This window comes from Doryrhamphus excisus, linkage group LG14, assembly GCF_037039965.1.
Source record: "Doryrhamphus excisus strain RoL-2023G ecotype Guam linkage group LG14, RoL_Dexc_Guam_v1.1, whole genome shotgun sequence".
NCBI classification, from domain to species: domain Eukaryota; kingdom Metazoa; phylum Chordata; class Actinopteri; order Syngnathiformes; family Syngnathidae; genus Doryrhamphus; species Doryrhamphus excisus.
Window position 1 is genome coordinate 6,511,170 of NC_136370.1, and position 20,890 is coordinate 6,532,059.

A 20,890-nucleotide genomic window follows, 5' to 3' on the forward strand; every position below is an offset into this window, starting at 1 on the left:
ATACAAGTGAGTCCAGAGCAAGGTTGTCTCTATCTGTTTCTCTCTGGGGCGTCAACTAGCAGAGAAATCTGACTTGAGCTTTTACGAGAGGGTCTTGTCAAGACCCCTCACCTACTAGCGCCTTTACAAGTCAATAACCCGGTCCTGGTGTCCGCCACCGGGCCTTGGCATGAACTCACCCCAATCTATAGAAAAGCTCTGGGGGCAGTAGGGGGTGCTATGTCTGTCCTCCAAATATTTTAGAACAATACACTTTAGTAGGGAACTGTACAAAAACTAATACTTCCAGCCTGTAAACATGTTGAGTTTAAGTTAAGTGATCCGTGCTAGTAGCATGGAGTATTGTGCAATAAAATGCAATTTTTTTCATGCAATCCACCCAGAAGTGTACCCTTTCTACTAATTACCACAATATTTTATGCGTTTAATTCTACTAAATTCTCATGACATACCATTGAGTGAGTTGTAACTGCCGGGTAAACCCATTACCAAGTAGATAAATAATAAAAAAGTGAGTGATATATAACTATATAGGACCATAGCATCACAAAAGCTATACCATACCCCAAAACCCCAGAAGGATGTTGCATACTACTACAAATGAATGAGTTTTGTTTACGGTCTAAAAGTGACTTCAAGTACATTGTTACTGTCTTGGCTTGCTGCTACGATGGACCTGACTTCCGATGAGCTCTTTTACATCTCATTTACACAATGTTATAAGTTCCAGAAGAGTAAAAAGAAGACACTCTTCTCTCCTCTGATGCCACTAATTAGCATCCTCAGCCTTTTGAAGCTCTCCTTTCTTTCTTTTTTTTTGTGGTTATTGACGTTTCAATTCTCGCCCCTCGTGCTCTCATGCAGCAGGGCCAGCTCGGCCACGGCCCGGTAAAACCCCCGCCCCCCTTCTGCAGCCCTCACATCATCTCCCTACGAGAGGCAATCAAAGAGAGAGGCCCTTAAAATACAATAATGAGGGTGCTCCAAAGAACAATAAGCATGTACTGTACACCAGAGGAGAGGGAGAAAGACGACTGTGGAAGAACAGTGATGATTTCAAAGAGAGGACTGATAGCTGCATACATCCAACCAGCAAATTGCATGGACACACACACACACACACACTATAACAGGTGCTTTGCGTCGCAGCGCCAGAAGACGGGATTCCCCCCCATTCTTGCCCTCTATGGTCTTGGCTTCATTTTGACTTCCTCTGGACTCATAAAGGATGTAAATGATCTCATAGTGGGGGGCAAAGGAGGAAGAGGCTATGAGGCACAACAATCATATGACACTGCCGTGGAAACAGGAGTTCAGAACATTTTTCGACTGTAATCTTACACGCAGATGGACGAGGGAGCAGTTTACCAAGGCTAGCCAAGTTAGCTAGGGAGGTTAGCATTATTCATATAGGGTCTACATTGAACAGACATACTGTCACTAATATTAGTGACACCCACATGAGGATAAGCGGCATAGAAAATGAGGAGATGGAAATAAATACAGTACATTTATGTGGAAAAACACTTTTTTATGCCGCTTATCCTCACTAGAGTGGCGGGGTATGCTGGAGCCTATCCCAGCTGTCTTTGGGCTTGAAGTGGAGTAAAAATTATTATAACATAATTATATTTCTCTACTGTGATTGGCTGGCGACCAGTCCAGGGTGTACCCCACCTCTCGCCCAAAGACAGCTGGGATAGGCTCCAGCACTCCCGCGACCCTTGTGAGGAAAAAGCAGTAGAAAATGAATGAATGAATGAATATATGTCTCTAATCGTGTCAGTTTGCAAAGGTAGCATTATGAATGTGCATATGTACCGACAGTAGTAGTTGCTGTGTGTCCCGTAGGCCATAATGTGGTGTATATAGACTTAGCTTCTCCCCCTACAACCTAAAGAGCATTCTTTGCAGGGTCACAAGGTCAGGCTTCACAGATGTCTCCTGCAGACACTCACTTGTCTAAACATTGCATCCCTGGGAGTAAGCATTCATACTAAACAATGCAGCTTTGCCCCCCCTTCCTCATGCGCTGGAAAAAGTTAAATGTTTTCCTTTTTTTCTCTCCATCCTTTTTTTTCATTGTTTTTAAGCTTGAATGCAACCATAGGGTGAGTTTTTTTTCCAAGGTGGAGTCCTCTTTGATAATGCAAAGAACGAACACGTTATCAGCAGATAAGTGGTGTTTTGTGCTTCATTCTTTTAAAAAACACTCCCCGTCTCCTTACGTTTCCTGCAATTGTTCAAATGGGGGGCCTTAGTCATCCTCGGCAAAGATGCTTTTTTTTTCTTTGACTACCAGGAAAGTGGGAACATGTATTGATAATGGTTAGATTTTTTTTAGGACATGCTTAACAAGTAACGTTAAGCAACATCATGTTTACACTCGTATGATTCAACATGCCTGAAAAGGAGTAGGAAGAAGCTGAGCTTATTTCATCGTACCACATCGCCCACATGCCTCAGCAATTACTGTTCACTTCCTGTTTCTAAATGTTTTTTTTAAATAGGGAGAAAAAAAGAATACTATATACCAAATATATATTATTATTATTATTATTAAATACATGAGAATAATCCATAAAAATATAAATAGTACCTAAAAAAATAAATACATATATAATACATAAATACATTTATATAAATACAGACATTAAGTATTAATGTAAATTAATTTAGTTAATTCATTATGAATTGTCCTGGAAGCCACACTACACAGAAAGCAAAAAAGTTTAAATGACATTATTTGAACATTTAAAAAGAAAAGGATTCCTGTACTTTCATTAAAGGAGAATCAGCTCTTTTTTAGTAAAAGGGAGGAGGGGGTGGAGCATGACACACGAGAGAATTTAACATGCGCTTCAAAACATGCAAAAGTGTGTAATTGGCACAGCCGCACTCAGCCCTGCATATATCTTCTCTCTTTTTCATCTTGCCTTGTTCCTATATTTCTCCCTCCTGTGTTTAATATTTCCCTCCCTCCGAACATCTCCTCTCTTATTTTGCAAATTGATAACCCTTTTAAGGGAATTACGGCAAATGCATAATGAAGGTTTGCAGCCCTGCAGCCAGCATTTATTTCGTTTGGCATGCCTTTTTTTGCAGCACATTTAGCCTCTGCGTTCCTTCCCGAGTGTTCACAGCTTGGGGCATGTAAATAAAAAATTATCCCTGCTGACTAACGCGGCTAATCAAAAATGCTCATTGGAGTTGCCTTTCACCACTAATGGTGCATACCTGAATGCCCAATAAGCCATGAAAGGCTGGAAGGAAAGTGATCAGGTGTGGAGACAGCCTTAAAAAATAAGTTACATAAAATTGCTTGTAATAGTCATTAAATCTTACATGCGCAACTAGAAAATGAGCTTACCCTTCCCTCCAAAAGCTTTGCATAAACGTGAAAGATGAGCACGGAGAGGCACAACTCAGATTGTAACGCACTCCCTTTATCCTCCGCCCACTCTCTTGGAAAGCACGGTTAACTATGGCGCTCTATCTGTAGGGGAGAAAACGCTTTTGCATGGCCTCGTTTGGAGTACAGAATATGCCTCAGCTGTAAATGACATTTGCAGTGCCCCCTATGGGTTGTGGTCAAAATGCTTTGGAAGACATGCTGGCATACATGCAATACCCTTAAAGTTTTATAATCATGACACAAATGGTTATTGACTTATGGACAATTTATTGTTAAAGTGATAGTTCGGATTTTATGAGTTGAAGTTGGATGCCACTACTAGCTTTGTGTCCTGAAGCAAGTTCTGGTTGTATTTTGGTGCTGAGGAAAGTAGTTCCAGCTATTTGCTGGGGACAGTTAAGTAAAAAGTTTGGCTTCTTAAAACAATATGCGTTCAACAGCATTAATTTTGCATTTGCATCACAAAAATGCCCACTAGAAAAAAAAATAATTTCTCTGCCGTCATATCACTTTGGGCTCCCGCTTGTCCATTGTTACGCACATTTGTTTCACCGGTTTCATGGTGTTTACTGCTGGGATAGTGAAAGTAAACACGTCTGACTATGTAACATTGATGGCGACCTTCCTTTTAGCACAAAGCCAAAAGGATATATCTTTATGAACCGCAATACGCAGTTGCCGAACTTCATCAGATGGTTGTTCGGTGAAAGCAGTGCTAACTGATTAGCTAGTTCTTACCTGTGGTACTGGGACAGCAGAACACGTCTCTGTCCTGGCCGTGTAGGAACGTAATCCTCCTCGTAAAAGTGTTCACTGAACACACAAAGCTATTTCACCATAGCCACTCTGGTTCCCATATTATAGCCAATGGCAAGCAGCCAAAGATGTCTAATAGCAATGTCCGTGACAGGAAAACTATGGAATTTTTAGGACGACTTCCTTGTTGTCACAGCCCGGATAATTACAAGTATGTAAAATTTTTTTAAAACACCGTAGATCTCGCCTCGCGAAATGCACATCTAAACACTGAGAAACACGTACACAACAATGGACAGGTGGGAGCGCAAAGTGATACGACGGCAGAGAAAATAACGCAGAGCGATTTGTGAGGTCTGATTTTTTTTTTGCAGTAGGCAAACATATTATGCTTTTGAACGCATATTTTTTCGAGAAGCCAAACTCTTTAACTATCCACAGCAACTAGCTGGAACTACTTTCCTCAGCACCGAAATCCGACCAGAACTCGGCTCAGGACACAAAGTGGGGAGTGAGTCACTGTTGACGGACTTCACTGCTATGGGGGTGTCATACAACTTCATGTCAAAAAAAAATCTGCACTATTTGTAGTGTTAGCTAGCTGTTCGAATTTTTTCACGTCTGTAAAGCCCTCAGTCCCGGTGCTGCCTTTTTAGGGGGAGATGTTGTGATATGGTTTGGACATTGGGGAGTCGAGGGAGGGAGAGATTAGAGAGCCAAAAGGGAGGCAGAGAAAGGAAAGAAAGTAAAAGAGCTCAAGGCCCATTGGTCAAACACAAAAGTGCAGAGCAGGAGAGGACATTTGTAGTCAGGGTTAAACTCCATATAAGCGCACCTTCAAATCAGAGGGGGGCTCGATGTAAGCTGGTTGAGGGGGGGCTTTTGAGTCACCCCACAGGTGTTCCTTGGCCCCTGTAACCTCGCTCTGATCCACAATGAACCCCAAGGTTGCCAGCGACACATCAACCTCCTCCTCTATTTTCTATTACATTCCCGCACGCGTGCTTACACTCTGTGTAAACACACAAACACGCCGCCAGACATATAAAAGGGGGCAAAACAAATCTGGCGAGGACTGCAGCAATTGGATTATCACCTCTTAAGGGCCGACTTCTTGGCTGACCCCCTTGGGGCGAGAGCGCGCTGAAACAAAACTGAAAATTTCCTGGGAAAACACTCCACCTCCCCCTTTGCTCTCGCTCTCTCTCTCTCTCTCTCTCTCTCTCAAGGACGGGAGTCATCCCGGTGAAAAAATACACAGGAGGCAGCGTTAATGGACGCCCTGATGCCCTTCGGGGCTCCAATCCCTTTTAGGCGTATTACATCAGAGCCTTCTCATCGGCGCTCGAGTAGCAGCAAGATGGCCGTGTAAACCCATGGTATCGTCATGACATCCTCACAACCCCACTTCCGCTTCCTAATTCAAGCTAGGGAGTCAAACTAGTCCTAAATTTTTTACGGAAGTATGGCCAGAAAGTTAAATATCAATCCACTATGACTTTTTGGTTGTTGTCTACGTTTAGACCATCTAAGGCAGCACATTCAAAAAATAGAGTTGAACAAGAGAAGTAAAAAAATGTAACGTGTGCATTACATTTGCTACAAATTTGAATGTTGTTTGAACTTTTACGACATCAAGAAGCATGACATCGCCAAGAATGTAATTCTTCTTCTCGAAATTCAAGGCACCTGGAGCAACAACTGCAAAACCTACATGAAAGTGAATGGAGGACTGGAAGAAGCCAACGTACTTGTTGTCAAAGACATCAAGAAATGGACAAATATTGATGATATCATCTCGACTACAATGAAAATTAAGGACTCCACTCACAAACCCTTGATGCAGCTGGAAGTCAACAACAATCACCAATAACAACCCCACAATAACACAGATGTTGCCAAATTCAACCACAAAGAAACACATTTAAACTTATCATCCACTAATTCTAACTTATTCATTTGAAATAGTAAGAAATTATTACTTTTTTATAACTTTTATGAAATTGTAATCATATTTTATCTTTATTTTTCAATGTATATTTCATCGGACTGTAATCATTAGCTAAAGTTCAATCGCTGGTTAATCAAATTTCCATGATTTCAAAATATAACATGCTTTGCATGATTACTTCCCTGCAACACCGCTTCCTCCCCGCTTCTTAATTACGGAAAAGGTGGGGGGAGAAAACCGGGAAAATTCTCCGAATGACACAAAACACCACACATTCTCCTCAGCTGTTGTCGGAATAATCTTGCTAATTTCTTCCCCATGTTCGCCTCGATGATATTAGTTTTACACATTAGGCTCGCACCGCCTTTCCTGCCTTGTCGGGTCTGGATGGGAGGGAGGGAGGTTGGCTCGGGCCTGGAGGTGGAATATGGGGGTGATGGAGAAAGTGAGTTCTCTTGATAGTCTTTTGTTTGTACTAACGTGATCTATCAGAAGAGAACAGTGGGTCGGAAGAACGATAGAGAGGAAGAAAAAGAAAGAGAGGGAGCGGAAGGGAGGAAGGAAGAATGGAGCAGAGGGAGCTGATCATTCTCTTTAATCACATTTTGGATGAGGGCCAGGTAGTCTGCGGTACTGCGAAGGGGCGAAGGAGGCGAGGAGGAAGGGGAGTGGGAGACATGGAGGAATAAGTGGGAAGCGAGGAAGGGGGATTTCGGTGTGTGTCTGTGTGTGTGTGTGTGTGTGTGTATGTGTGTAGCCATTCCCGTAAATGCCCCTGAATGCTGAATCCAGCAGGAATCTGGTGTTAGAGGCAGAGGCAGGGCAAGATCCATTTTAAAACTATGTGCATTAACTATACTTTTCCCCATAGATTAAGCACTCCACATGAATAATTTAGCCTCTTTTATGCTAATGGGATCATGAAAGTAAAACCCCCCCCAACCCACCCCACCATGCCTCCATCCACCACACCCCTCCCTGTAAACGTGTTTTCACCCCCTCTCAGCTTTCAAAGATAAACGCCAGCCCTTCCCAACAAAACCATCAGACAGTGTGCTTCTATTTACTCACTAGCACAGCGCTAGCATGTACCACGTGCAGTCACATTGTAGAACTATGATAAAAAATGCATCTTAATAGTAGTAGAACAGTGTAGTTCAATGTTGTAGTGTAATTGATTCAAACTTCCACAAATGCACAAATGATTGAGTTGGGAATAGCCTATGAAAAAAGTTCATATGCATTGCAATTGGTATATATTTTGTTGCTGAATGTATAAAAATTTGGGTAAATTGTTGTTTTTTGTTACGGCAAGTGACATCGGTCATTTACAAAGTAGACGGTTTGGTGGTCAAACAAATCAAAAGTGTACCTAAAATATGATCGGAAATGATGAACCCTGGCGCAAAACTATGGAATCCAACCATTCCACTTTCTCCGCATTTTCCCCTTTGATGCAACACACTGGTGCTGTGCGATGCATGCTATTTCCATTCATATTTTAGGTTGACTTCCGAGTTGTTCAATTACCGCACCATCTAAACTGTCGTTCATTCAGTGAAAAAATACCTTCAAATTCTGACGCATACAAACTTTTTTCGGAGTATTTTCCCGAGGCGTCCATATTTGTTGGTTTATGCAAATTTCAAGCTATAAACATAATAGTTTATGGTGGAACGTCGTACGTTGTTCTGCATGATTGTGTTGTGTCATTTCACTAAAACATTAACAGTTTTTGGCTTTAAATATGCAGTCAAATAAGGATGCCTGTTTTGTGAGTATTCCATAGGACATGCTACAAAAAAGTTCATTAGCATTTACTATTAGTAGATAGCTGGTTTGAAATGTTGACAGAATGTACTGAAGCGATTTTGTGTAACGGCAAACAGCATCTACAACTTGGACGTCGGTAATATTAACAGAAATAGTATGCATGGAACGGCAACAGTGTGTTGCATCAAAAGGTGAAAAATACACAGATATTAGAAAACCATGAAATTGTGGGGTTACTTAGTTTTGCGATTGGGTTCATATGTAATATAAGTCAAATGTACTGAGCTTAATAGTTAATGGCTTGAAATTTTACTAAGCAGTCAAATATTGAAGTCTATTTTAGCAAATATTCCATGCAAAATCCTGCCAAAAATGTAATGCTGAATGGTTTTAAGTAGAATTTTTGATGATGTTTAGAATTTTGGATTGTTGGGGCAGTGGAAAAACCTTGGATGTTGACCGGCAATATTAACGGAAATAACACAGAATAGGTGTGTTGCATTAAAAATTCATAGGCAATTTTTTTGGTTACTTGGTTCAAGTGTCATTTAAGTAAAACATACTTAATATATTTTTTGGCTTGAAATTTGGCTATGCAGTCAAACGTGGAAGCCTATTTTGTGATTATTTGATGGGAAAACCTACAAAAAAGTTCATCTGAATAGAAATTAGGAAATATTTTGTTGCTGAATATTTCTGAAGTTTTGGCAAACTGTAGCATTTTTGTGTAACGGCAAATGACTTTGGTCATTTTCAACTTTCACGGTGCAGTTGTTGAAAAACTGGCCTACAATATTAAAGTTTGTTTTTTTTTAAACTTCTTAGTATAGTCATCAGAGGTTAAGCTACAACTTTTCATTGTTCATTTACTTCTACAACTTATTTTGGGGATCAAACTAGATGAAACAGACCATACTTTGCCTACCCCTGCTTACAATCTTATCAAAAGTCATCAAAATTTTATGAATGTGAGGGTTACACCTCTGATTAATTCTATTTATGTGATTTCTGATGGCAACTCTGAACAAATATAACAAAAAATAACGATGAAGTGCTTAAGTCGAGTATACGTCAGCGTGATTGGTGGGAAGGGTCACTATTCCATCATGGTCGTTTACACATATTTACAACCCTCACGGGCACACACATGCCTTTCCGTGTGGAGTTGACGTGAGGTGTCGAGCGGCGGTGTAAAGATTATCAGTGCACATGCAGCTGGGAGTGAGAGCCATGAAACAGCAGGGCTTGGCTCTGCTTTATTGTTTATCTGTTGTTTATGGGCCAGTGTTCAGCTTTAATTACGATCCTAAATTAAAGCTTAACAGGCACTTAGAGGCAACACACACACATACAGTATATTTTACACACATGCGGATGAATATCTTCCATCACTGTGTTGCAAAGGCCTGGCGACACTACCACCACCAAGAGTGACCCCGCTGGTGAGCAACTGTAAGGGAGCCTCGTAAGCACCCACCCCCCAGCGAGGGCCACTATATCCTCTGCACAAATGTACCGCAACTCCGCACTCTTATCTCCTATCCCAACACTCCCCGGGGAGCCCATCTATCCACAAAAGCATAGGGATTGTTCAATTGCGGAGAAAATGTACAAAATGCTTTCTCCTCTCTTCTCCTTTTTCTTTCCACATGGACGGCAGAATTACACAGAAAGGGCTCTCAAGATGTCAACCTGGATTTGGTCCTCATGCATAGCTATAACAGCCGCAAGTGTGGAGGAAGAGAAATGTTTCCTACCTTTCGGGATCAGCGCTGACTGTGTTTGTCAGCAAGACACAATTACAGACACCTTGCACATTCATCAAGTTGAACTCCCTGCAAGTGATGTCTCTGATGTTGGCCAGATAAGCTTGGGCGCCTTCCAAAAAGACTGTTAATCAAAATGATGTGCAGGGCAAGCATGAGCCGCTGAGTTTATTGTGTGCTCGCATGCCTTCTGAAGCCGTCTATATCCACTTCATGTTTGTTTATCTACGCAATAACATCGGGGAGTCACTCTCTTAGGGCTATGTGCGCACACACACACACACACACACACAGGGGTGTTTTGATAAATGTGTGTTTTGTTTGGTCATAGCAACAGCACCTTGGATTGTTCAAATCACAACTTAAAGACAGGAGGTGTATTTTGTATAACATGTTCATGTACTGAAATAGTGGAATATTGGAAATATAAAATAACTTACAAGGACCAGACCAAATGTAAACAAAAGAACATGGCTGACGAGAAGATGGCATTTGCTTTGTCAGCTGCAAACTCAACATGTTGGTCATTTGTTGAACTACATTTTACAGAATAAGTTCCGAGAGAGACGATAGATCCACACACAGCAGAACCGGAGGCGCTAAATGTTACTACTGTACTGTATGTAGTAGAAGTACTAAACACTCATCATAGTTATATGACACAAAGCCATATTTGCCAGAAGTTTAACTGCCATCCTTGCTGACTTCTACGAGCGAGTGATTCACCTTGCTTTACTGCTCGACAGTAAACGACTCCTCAAGGAGGGGCCGAAACACACTTGCACGCTTGTTTAATTGTTTTTTGGCATGGCTTCAGAGCGACGCTCGCAAGCAGAGGTGGTGAATTGCGCTGGCGGCGGGCATCTCGAGGAGGTCACGCAGCGGATAATTTAGCTTAATTGTTATATACGCCGACGAGAAGACGAGGGAAGATGTTTTTTTCACATCCTTAGCGAGGATGGCCAAAGTTAGCAGAAAGTACGGTGGCCTTTGTGCACTCCTTTTGCTTTGCGGCTGTCTCCCCGTCTACTCTGATCCTCGCCGTCACCCCTTTTAACAGGGGCCAAGCTGTTAAAGACCCCATTACTGCAGCCCAGCACACTATTCGCATTTTCTCTGCGGACTTCAGAAAGAGAGCGTGGTGCAAATTTTATGTGGGAATGTATCAGCGCTAGGATGGGGGGGGGGGGGGGGGGGGGCAGGTGGGTCTGTCAGAATGGAAAAGGGCCAGAGTCGGGAGTCAGCGAGCGCTTCAAGCGTTAACGTAATTGCAAGAATGTGAAAAATGAGGCGGCGGGGCTCCCGAGCGGAGCGAAAGGTCATAGCGCGGCTCGCACAAAACAACTGGCTGGAGGACGGCCTCATTAGACCATTAAATCTGCTGCCCCCCCCCGTCTCTCTACTTCCCTTTGACTCATACTTTCCCTCTCTCCTTACAATTCTCTTCTTCTTCTGTTGACATACTGTAATATTATCATTATCATATTCAATATATATATATATATATATATATAAACTACTACAATATTTTCTTATTTAGTTTATTTATATGTGGCTATGTGGACCTTATGATTATTATGATTATTGCTTCTATTTATTAAAACAAAAATGGAAAAAAATTCTGAAAAATGTCTATTTACAGATAATTATTAACATATAATATATATTGAGCTATTGTAAAAAATATTTTATTTTTTTCTAATGAGAAAATGAGAACAATGTGGATAAAAATTATTATTATTATTGTTATTATTATTATTATTACATAAATTACATTTATTAAATAAAAATATATGTGTGTGGAAAAAACTTTCTGGGGAAAAATGTAAACCAAATATTTACTTCCCTAAGGCAAGTTATTGCTTTGTTATTTTTTTTCTTTTATTTTAGTATTATTATATTTTAGTAGTAGTAGTACTAGTAGTGGTAGTAGTAGTGGTGGTAGTTATACAGTAGTTTCATTAATTAATGAAAAAATATATATATTTTTTATAAAATATAAAAAATATTTTCAAAAATAAATATTCAGCATTTAGTATTAGTACTAATACAAAATAATTGATTATTACATTTTAATACTTGCAGTTGAAAAATACTGCATTTAAAATAATAATAATACAGAAGAATAATTAAGCTTAAACTTACTGAATTTGTTTCAATTTTATACATAGATGCCTTATTATCATTATTATTATTATCACACTTAATTATTTCTTATTATTATTATTATTATTATCATTATTATTATTGTTGTTTTATTATTCTAATGTCATGCAATGTTGTCTTATCTTGGCTCAGAGCACAACGCCGTACCGTAACTGTCTTTGGCAACGTATCGATCGGCTGTTACTGGATACGGTGCGGACAGGAGTCGATAAGTGCTCTGTGGATTACAGGTCACTTGTACTTATGTGTGTAAGATAATCAATAGGCAGTGCATTTGTTTCTCTCCTCCCTGCTGTCCACCCCCCTACTACCTCCTTCTTGTCTGTGTCCTTCCTCCTGCAGCCTTCATCAGATGCTTTTGTTTTTAAACACTTATTGCCGACTTACTATGAAGGAATACATCAATTTTAGCTTAACTGCTAAGTTGCTGAGGTTGTTCTGCTTTACACGGTGAAGTAGTTGAGATGGAATCAACAGCGCCTCTGCTGGTCGCAGCCCAGTAGTGCACCCTTCAAGACATGATTAAACAGCATCTGCCCTAGCTTGGTTAACCTTATGGAGTTATTACAACATTTATTTTATATAGAAATGACCAAAACTCCAAATCGACCTCATATAGCTGGTGAGGAAACACCAGGACAAAAACTAAGTAAAATACATTAATAAAGCCATTAAATTAATCCAATAAATAAAAGTGAAAGAAATATATTTTTTAAATATTTTTTTAGATCAAAAACTGATTTAAAAAATAGGCATTCGTGTATTTTTCTCTGCTCTCACCAGAAATGACTAAGGAGTTATACAAAATGTGTAAACCAAACTCACAAAAAACCCTGAAAATGCATAATTTTCCCACTCCATTTTCAATATATGAGATAATGCTGGGTGGGAAAACATCAAGCTATCGCCCCTCCCTACTGCCCTGCAACCCGACTAGGCGACCACAGAGGTCTGTGGTTCAGTAATGGTCCATCTAAAGAGGAGATCGTTTCAAAACCGGCCCTACCACAGAGCAAAACCATCCATCAATACATTTGATCACTTATTGGCAAAACGATAAGACACAACAAGCACACTCCCTCCTGATGTAGTGTGTGTAACACGTGCAGTGTGTGTGTGTGTGTGTGTGTGTAGACGACGTGATGAAATCTCATGCAAAAGCCTGGACACTGCCAGAAGGCACACGGAAAGGAGATGACTGAAAACGGGAAAGGAAAACACGTCTTCTCTCGTCTGGGTTTGGGCCACACTCTCATGTGATAAACAATTTTAGCCCTGCGAATTGGACAGAATGCTTTTTGATCATGTCAGCATTGATGTGGAGCGTGACGAGCAAATCAAGACAAATAGCTGTGACTGGCGCACACTATCTGTAAGACATTCCAATACGTTTGTTTTGAAATGCTTTATTCCTGTTTGGCAGGTTGTGTGCTAGATAACACTGAGACATAATTAGTTCTGTTGAACTTAATGTGTTTTTTTTTTTTTCCTTACACCAGCAAGAACTGGCAAGAAATACGCCATTAGTCACCAGCTTTTGTTCGGCTCTCAAAATAGCAACATTTCTTTTTTTTACTGTGGTGCATCACTTGGGGATGTTTGACTGTAACAGTGGATAAGCGCCTTCATTTTGAGGTGTGACTGTATTTACATGGATGCCAGTTAAAATAAGGGATAATCCAAATGTACCCGAGGAAGGAACTGGCTCACGTTTACACATCAATGTTAAAGTGCAGGCATTGGATGATTAGAAAGCCCTGCATGTGTCATAGTGTCACAGGGGAACCTTTGAGGGCCAAATAAAGAACAGCTAATCTGTTTCAGGGTCAAACTGTGACCAACAGAAAACCTTGACAGGAAACTTTTAAAAATTACAAAAATATAATAAATTTTAAAGTACAAAATATTTAATGAAAATTGTTGAAAAAAAAATTTAAAAAAAAGGCATAATGCGGTGAGTGGTGTAGCTCTTTTTTGTATTTTTGCTCATTGGAACTCAAGCGTAAAAAGAAGTGAACCACTGTTCTTATTAATAAAAGTATTATTTTTGGCCCATGGCGCTGCTCTGCCTCATGTGTCCCACATTGCGATGGTGGAAAAAGGCAGCTGAGTTGTGTCGCCTGAGCATTTTTTTTACATTTTTGTTAATTGTCAAATTCAAATAAACAAAATGCCCAGTTTTTTCCCCAGATGAAAGCGTAAAAAGAAGTTAACTACTGAGCAGCTCAGTGCCAACTTCTCTAAGCTGTTTTCCCAGACAATTTTAAATTTAAAGTTTTCTGACTCCATATAGCAGGGCTGTGGAAAGTGTGGCCCACGGCGCATTCTAAAAATATAATATTAGGAGAAAACAGCAAAAACTGAAAAATCTGATGTAACTTGATATTTTTAATATAATATTATACAATTATAGTAATAATTATATAAGTTATATTATTAGATTAGAAAGTTAAAATGTTAATAGAATATATATGAGAAAAGATACTTTATGAGAATAACATTGGAATATTAGAAGGAAACATATAGTAACATCATATTAGTAGATTAAAGTAGAAATATTCAAGAAAATAGTCATAATAGGAGGAACAAACAATTTTGGGAAAATGTACTTTGGGGAAAGAGGAGTAATGTTAATAGAAAAAAGTCAATATATTATGAGAATAGTCATATTAATGAGAGAAAGCTGAAATATTTGGAAAAATTTTTTAAAAAACAGCAGAAATGAAAAAAAAATTTTTTTCTGAATAAAAAAGTATGCAAAATTACAAGAATAAATTCGTAATATTATGAGAAAAAATATGTAATTTAGTAGCATAAATTTTAAATATTTACTTTTTTAAATCATAATATTATGAGGAACAGAAAATAGTGGATGAAGTTGTAATTTTGGAAAATTTGGCTCAGGGGAAAACAAAAATAGGTGTAATGTTGTGCAAATAAAGTCAAAGTATTGTGAGAAGAACATTTGCAGAACAATGAAACATTTGCACAATAAAAACCATCAGCAAACGGGGGAGAAAAAGGGCAAAGACTGAAGTTTTTACAAAAACGTTTTGCTTGCTTTTTTTTCACCCATATCATTCATCTGATATACATTTTATAGAAATATATTCAATGTCTTTGCATATAGTATAAGTGTGCTTGCGTTGTTGCTCACCTTGTTCGCTGCTGTTGTCACCGCTCTGTGACGCGTGTCCCCCGCTGGAGGGTCCCGGTGTGCCGGCTGAGTGTGTGGAGGTGGCGTCATCATGGTCTCTCCATGACGCGGGATTCTGAGTTGGTGTTTTTTTCAGACATGAAGTGGAAAGCGGTATCCGTGCGTGCGTCCATCCACATTCCCCATCCGAGACCGCAAAACCAGGAACGGCGGGAGAGCCGGGAAGAAAAGAGAGAAAGCCCATATGAGTGACATGTGTTAAAAAAAAAGAAGACGAAACAAATGCACTAAAGCAGCTGGCAATAAGTCAAAACAATCAAAGAGGCTTCATTAATGCATGAGAGCAAAACGCTTTTAATGCTGCTCTGCAAGAGGAGCTCTGCTGAGTAATTGTCTAAACACATATGGCGGCTTTTCTTTCTCTTCTTTCTTTTTTTTAATATTATTGTAGCACAACCAAGCGAGACTTCCGTGTCAAGTGCGAAATACAGAGGTAAAGGAGTCCAAACACACCACAGCCGCCATTAATCATTACCGCTGTCAGAAATGAAAATAAGATATGACAGTGATTCTCCTGCTAATCTGCCAAAAATGTGTTCACGCCCACGGAGGCTTGCATGAAACACACACAGGCACAACCATGACATAATAAAAGTGAGAAGTATAAACATGCATACATGCTCACTTTTATATTTAAAAAAATGACAAAGGTGGCATCAGCCAAGGTTGAACAACAACAATAATAATAACAGCAGTTAGTGGTTGATTGCACCCTGCTAGCTTAGCCGCTAAAGTGAAATACGGCATGTGATAAAAAAAAAACATGACAAAAATAACCACACACACGTTTATAAGCGTATTAATAAGGGTTCTAACATCATTAGTTGTGCTTGTTCCACTCCAACACTGTAGGTGTCCATGACAAACTGGATGCTAACATGCTAACTGCCAGAGAAATAAAGCTATTAGCTCACTCAATCCCAGCCGTGTTTCAAAACATAACCGCTTCAGTAAAGGTGGCTGTTCTGAAAATATCAGAAAATATCACCAGAAAAGGGACAAAACCAGCTTTTTGTGACATTTTTTTGGATTTTAAGACAGCTCAAATATCTAAACAATTATACCAACTCAAACAACACAAAAATTGGTTGTTTTAAGATAAAATAAGCCTGGAAAGTCCAGATTTACAGCAGCAAAAAGCACACAAGAGCATGGACAAAGTCATACAAATCAAGAAGTTACATACACTATTTACAGCCACGGTTATTGTGCATGATTTTTGAAGCAGTTTATATGATAGACTCTGACAGCTGCAGGAAGGAAAGCCCTGCGATATCTCTCCTTCCCACACTTTGAATGCATCATATGATTTACCTCAAAATAATTAGTTACAAATGTAGCACCATGAACTATTTATTATTTTCACATTTCGAATTGAACTGTGTGTGTGCATGTGTGATCACGTGTGTGTGCATGCGTGTGCTTGTGTTAAGATTAACTTCTGCAGGCTACACTCCTCCATGCGCTCTCACTTCCGCCTTTCTGTCATGTATGTTTTTCCATTTTTTCTGCCACCTCGAGGCTGTTTTTATGGCTTAAAATTGCTCGGAAGTGAAATGCATTAATGGGGAGTTGCGTCATCACCTCTTATTGACTTATAAATACGTTTTTGGAATCGGGCGTTCAAGTTTATCAAAACAACTAAATACATTTTTGGTATTGAATGAGTTAAAAATGCTGTAATACTTTTTCGTTTAAAATGAGTTGTGCCAAAATGCTCAACATTTTAGCAGCTAATGTGTAATAGTGTACAGATTAGACTCTAAAGTGTTTGCATAATCTTGCTATTTAGCAGCTCGGGTGTATTACGATATATTTGTTAGGAAATTAAATAAAATGTAAAATTTAAACTTTGTTAGTCAAAATGTGTCAATGTGGTGAGGGTTTAAACAAAATAAATTACGTAATTAATTGAATAGAAAATAATTTATGAAATAAATAATGTATTTAATTACATTAATGAAATGCATTCTTTATGCTTTGATATGAAATACACCACTTTTCTCAAATTTACCAAACACATTAGTTTCTCCCCGGAAAAAAAAAATCAATGGTTTTGCACATCGATACTATTGGTAAAACAACCCAGCGGAAACACCCATTTTGAAATTTTGAATGAACTTCTACTGCTATGAAGGTTGTACATTTGATCGGACCCAGGTTATGGTTGCAATAGTTCCACCTCCAGGACTGCAGATGGCAGTAATGAGCATTACAAACTGGTTGCTAACTGCAAACTAATACCAAATAGTGTCTAAGCTGCGAGCTTAATAGATAGTGTGTAATAGTACTTGTAAGAGAAACCAATCAGGAGTCTTTATTCTTTCTAATTTAAGATAATTGTTAATATCGGTCGTAACACAGAACGCCAGTCCGGTACTGTAGGTGATGATAATGCGCATTACATACATGATTATGTCCATTGATAATAATGATGAGGCTTTATTCCTCACCAAAATTGAATGGCTTCTTTGGGTTCTTGTCACCTATCCTGATGGTGGAAATTGGATAAACTGTTTCTAAAATAGCCACAAGTAAACGTCCAGTTTTCTGCAGTTCATTTACTCTGTCCCTTCCCTCCTGCCCTGTCGGAGCCCACAAGGAAACCGGGTCCACTCCACTGGTACAGGAAAGGCTTTATCAGTGCCACATGACGGCAGACTTGAGGTGGAATTTCCTTAGACTGAAGAGTCGATACCGTCGGTTGTCGCAAAAAAACCCAAGTGCTTGGTAACTCAAATGTGAGGCTGGCGCTGCAAGAGAATGAAAACAAACACGGCCTGCACCGAGGCGTCCCGCAATCTTTAAGCCATTTCTCAGTACACGCTATTCCTTTGACACGTGTACGCATATGAAAGCAAGGAAAGGACTGTACATAGTATGTACATAGTATGTAGCAACATCGACCAAGAAACACTTTTTTTACACTCTAAATGGCGTCCCGGAGAAGACGAGTGGCTGCCGGGCTCCCCTGGGTGCCGAGTCCTCTGCTGTCTACAGCAAGGACCCTTTTATCCAAACACAAGGCCCTTGAACGCTGCCTCCCCCGCCTGCATTCAAGGCCCTCTCAGTGTCAGCTGTTCACCGGATGGCGCTCAGGCTAAAAGAGCTGAAAAAAAAGAGATGCTCAGGAGAAGAGGAGCAACAATAGCCCCGTGCGGGGGTTTGAAGCCCACCAGAGTGAGCCCATGGGGGGAAAGTGTCGGCGCCTCAGTTCACTTTCTGGGCCATTGATCGACAAATGGTCGGATGCACTTCAGTAAAGGCTGTTGTTAGGGAGTTCATACAGCTGCTTTCAAAGTCAATTTTAAGTACTTTCAGCATCACTTTGGAAGGGTTTCCGGCTTGTTATACAACACAAATCTGCACCTTAAAATTGTTATTTTACAACAGATGTGGGGGTAGGGGGGGCTGGCTCAAGTGGTAGCCTCCCAACATGAAGGTTGTGGAGTCTACCAAATATCCTTGGGGAAAATACTGAACCTCCAGTTGCTGGAGTTTATAAACACGGGATATGTCGATATATACGAAGGAGAATTCAAACAAAATCAAACATAAAAAATAACATTTATAGACTTTTCATTTAAATATGTTTTAATTTTAAAAAATATTGTATGGATGAAATTCCTTCAATGTTCTATGCCGCTTATTGTCAGTAGGGTCGGGGGATGCCGGAGCCTATCCCAGCTGTCTTTGGGAGAGAGGCGGGGTACACCCTGTACTGGTCGAACTTTGTACTCCAAAAAAAAAAAAATACTAAAAATATAGGACAGTTTTTGGTTCCTGATGCTACATTTGGGAAAGGCTGCTATAAAAACAAACCACATTTATCAAAACAAAATTAAAAGAAAAAAATCTATTGGTATTTATTAAATTTATTATATATTTTTCTTATTTTTGCTGTTTTCAGATAATTCAAAAGAAAACACCAACAAGTTTTTTTAATTCCTTTCAAATAATTATTTTAACAAACAGGTTTCTGCTTTCCCTCAATATGTTCTCAATAAATGACTTTGAGTTACTGAGGTTTAAAAATCATATCCCTCTCTCTGAATGTTCTGACCGCCTGTTTCCATGCCAGTGCATCGTATCGCCATGGATGTAGCTCAACATCTTTTACACAACAAACTAACTGAATCAACAGCGCCTCTGCTGGTTGCAGTCGAGTAGTGCACTCCATTCTGCCCCGATTGATCACCCTGCAACAAACCAAAATTGATCAATTTATGGACTACGATGCAAACTGATCTGCATATAAAGAAACATTCCCTTGATGGGAATGTTGTAGTTTCCCACTTAACACCAAACTGCCTGCTAAATGGTTCCAAACTCAACATTAAAATTAAAGCATCTCCCAAGCACCCGTGGGAACCGGACATGATACTGTAGCTCAAAGCATGTGGGACAAGCTCATCATGCTTCCCAAAATACTCCACTTGTGTCTCCATCACGTGAGCGAGGGAGGCTTGCGTGTAATTAAGCAGCGCCGGGCTCGGCGTGGAGAAAACGACCGGGTTCGACTGGAAGGAAGCTTTCTCTCTCTTCCCTCTCTTCGCCTGCCAGCCAGAGACAGCCAACCCGCCTTAATGCAAGAGCCCAATCGATACGACTTAATTTAGCTATCATTGCAGGGTAATGTGTCATTTTTAATGGCGCTGGCTACTGAATTAAATTCAAAGACACTGCAGTTAATGGTGTTAAAGGGAATGATATTTGTGCTAGCCTGCAGCTTTATGAGGCCCTGTGAGATAAAGCTTTGTTTGCCTCCTATAGACCACAAAGCAGGAGCAGCCATTCATAACAACAATAACAATAACATGGTGGCTGCACACTTTCACTTCTTTTTTTATTTAATACCTTTAATTCACCTGCAATCCATAACCCTGTCTGCGAAACACATCAAACATCACAGCGGCGGCATTAACTTTGTGCACTCAACAAGGCGACAAAAGCTTCTCCTCCATAAATTATTTAAAAAAAGGAGAGGCGGGCGGGCGGGCGCATCATCAGAAGATGTCGTGCACACACACGCATGCACGCACGCTCAAACATACACAACAAGCGTTTTGTCGCGAGCCCTGTGGGTGTGATAAAGTTCAAACAAGTTGTGCGTGTCAGCCAAATAGTCAATCTACACAAGAACACTGCAAATATAAGAAAAAGAAGCGGGGGGGAAAAAGCCTAGAGGAGGATGTTAATATTCCCTGAAGAAAGTCATAATTAGGCTCTTTGCTAATTGTCTTAAAGAGAAAGAGGAAAAGACACAACAGCACACACATTATAAGGTGATAATTATGCAAAAGTAAGATCTCAAGGGGATGGCTTTTTCTTTTAGGTGGCCATATTTGACAATTTCAACAATATAGTATGTCATTTATCAATCACTATTTAAAAGGGTGTTACCTATAATTTAGTTTTTCATTCATCTTAATTTATTCATGTGTGTTTTAATTAATTAAAAAAAATTATCTATTTGTCTATTATTTTCGCTTCGCTTGTGGGGCGGGGTTAAATAAACTCTGCTTCTTCCTACTCCTTTTCGGACATGTTTAGTTGAGCATGTGTAAACATGTGACTTGTTAAGCACGTCCAAAACAAATAAACTATGCCCATAATTAATATAATGATGACAAAGCATGGGGACAATATGGATTATGATGGATTCAGGCGGAGGCTATAATCCCCTTGTCTCTTATTTACAAACACCTGCCTCACTTTCCCGCCTTGCCTGCATCCCTGGGAATTCCCAATAAAATTGATTTAGTGGCATCATTGAATTTCCCTTCAATTCCCCTGAAAGCTGCAAGGGAATGAAAAAAGAAAAGGAAGAGAAGGGAGGGAGGGAG

General features: G+C 39.8%; 1 protein-coding gene across 5 annotated transcripts in view; it reads right to left on the bottom strand.

Moving 5' to 3' along the window:
- meis2a (Meis homeobox 2a) overlaps positions 1-20,890 on the bottom strand; it is a 94,591-nt gene that overhangs the window by 65,783 nt on the left and 7,918 nt on the right. For all 5 annotated transcript variants that reach the window (XM_058091432.2, XM_058091433.2, XM_058091429.2 and 2 more), the window contains exon 7: positions 14,985-15,099. In XM_058091432.2, coding sequence (XP_057947415.1) covers positions 14,985-15,099 — 115 coding nt within the window. The remainder of the gene's footprint in view (positions 1-14,984; positions 15,100-20,890) is intronic.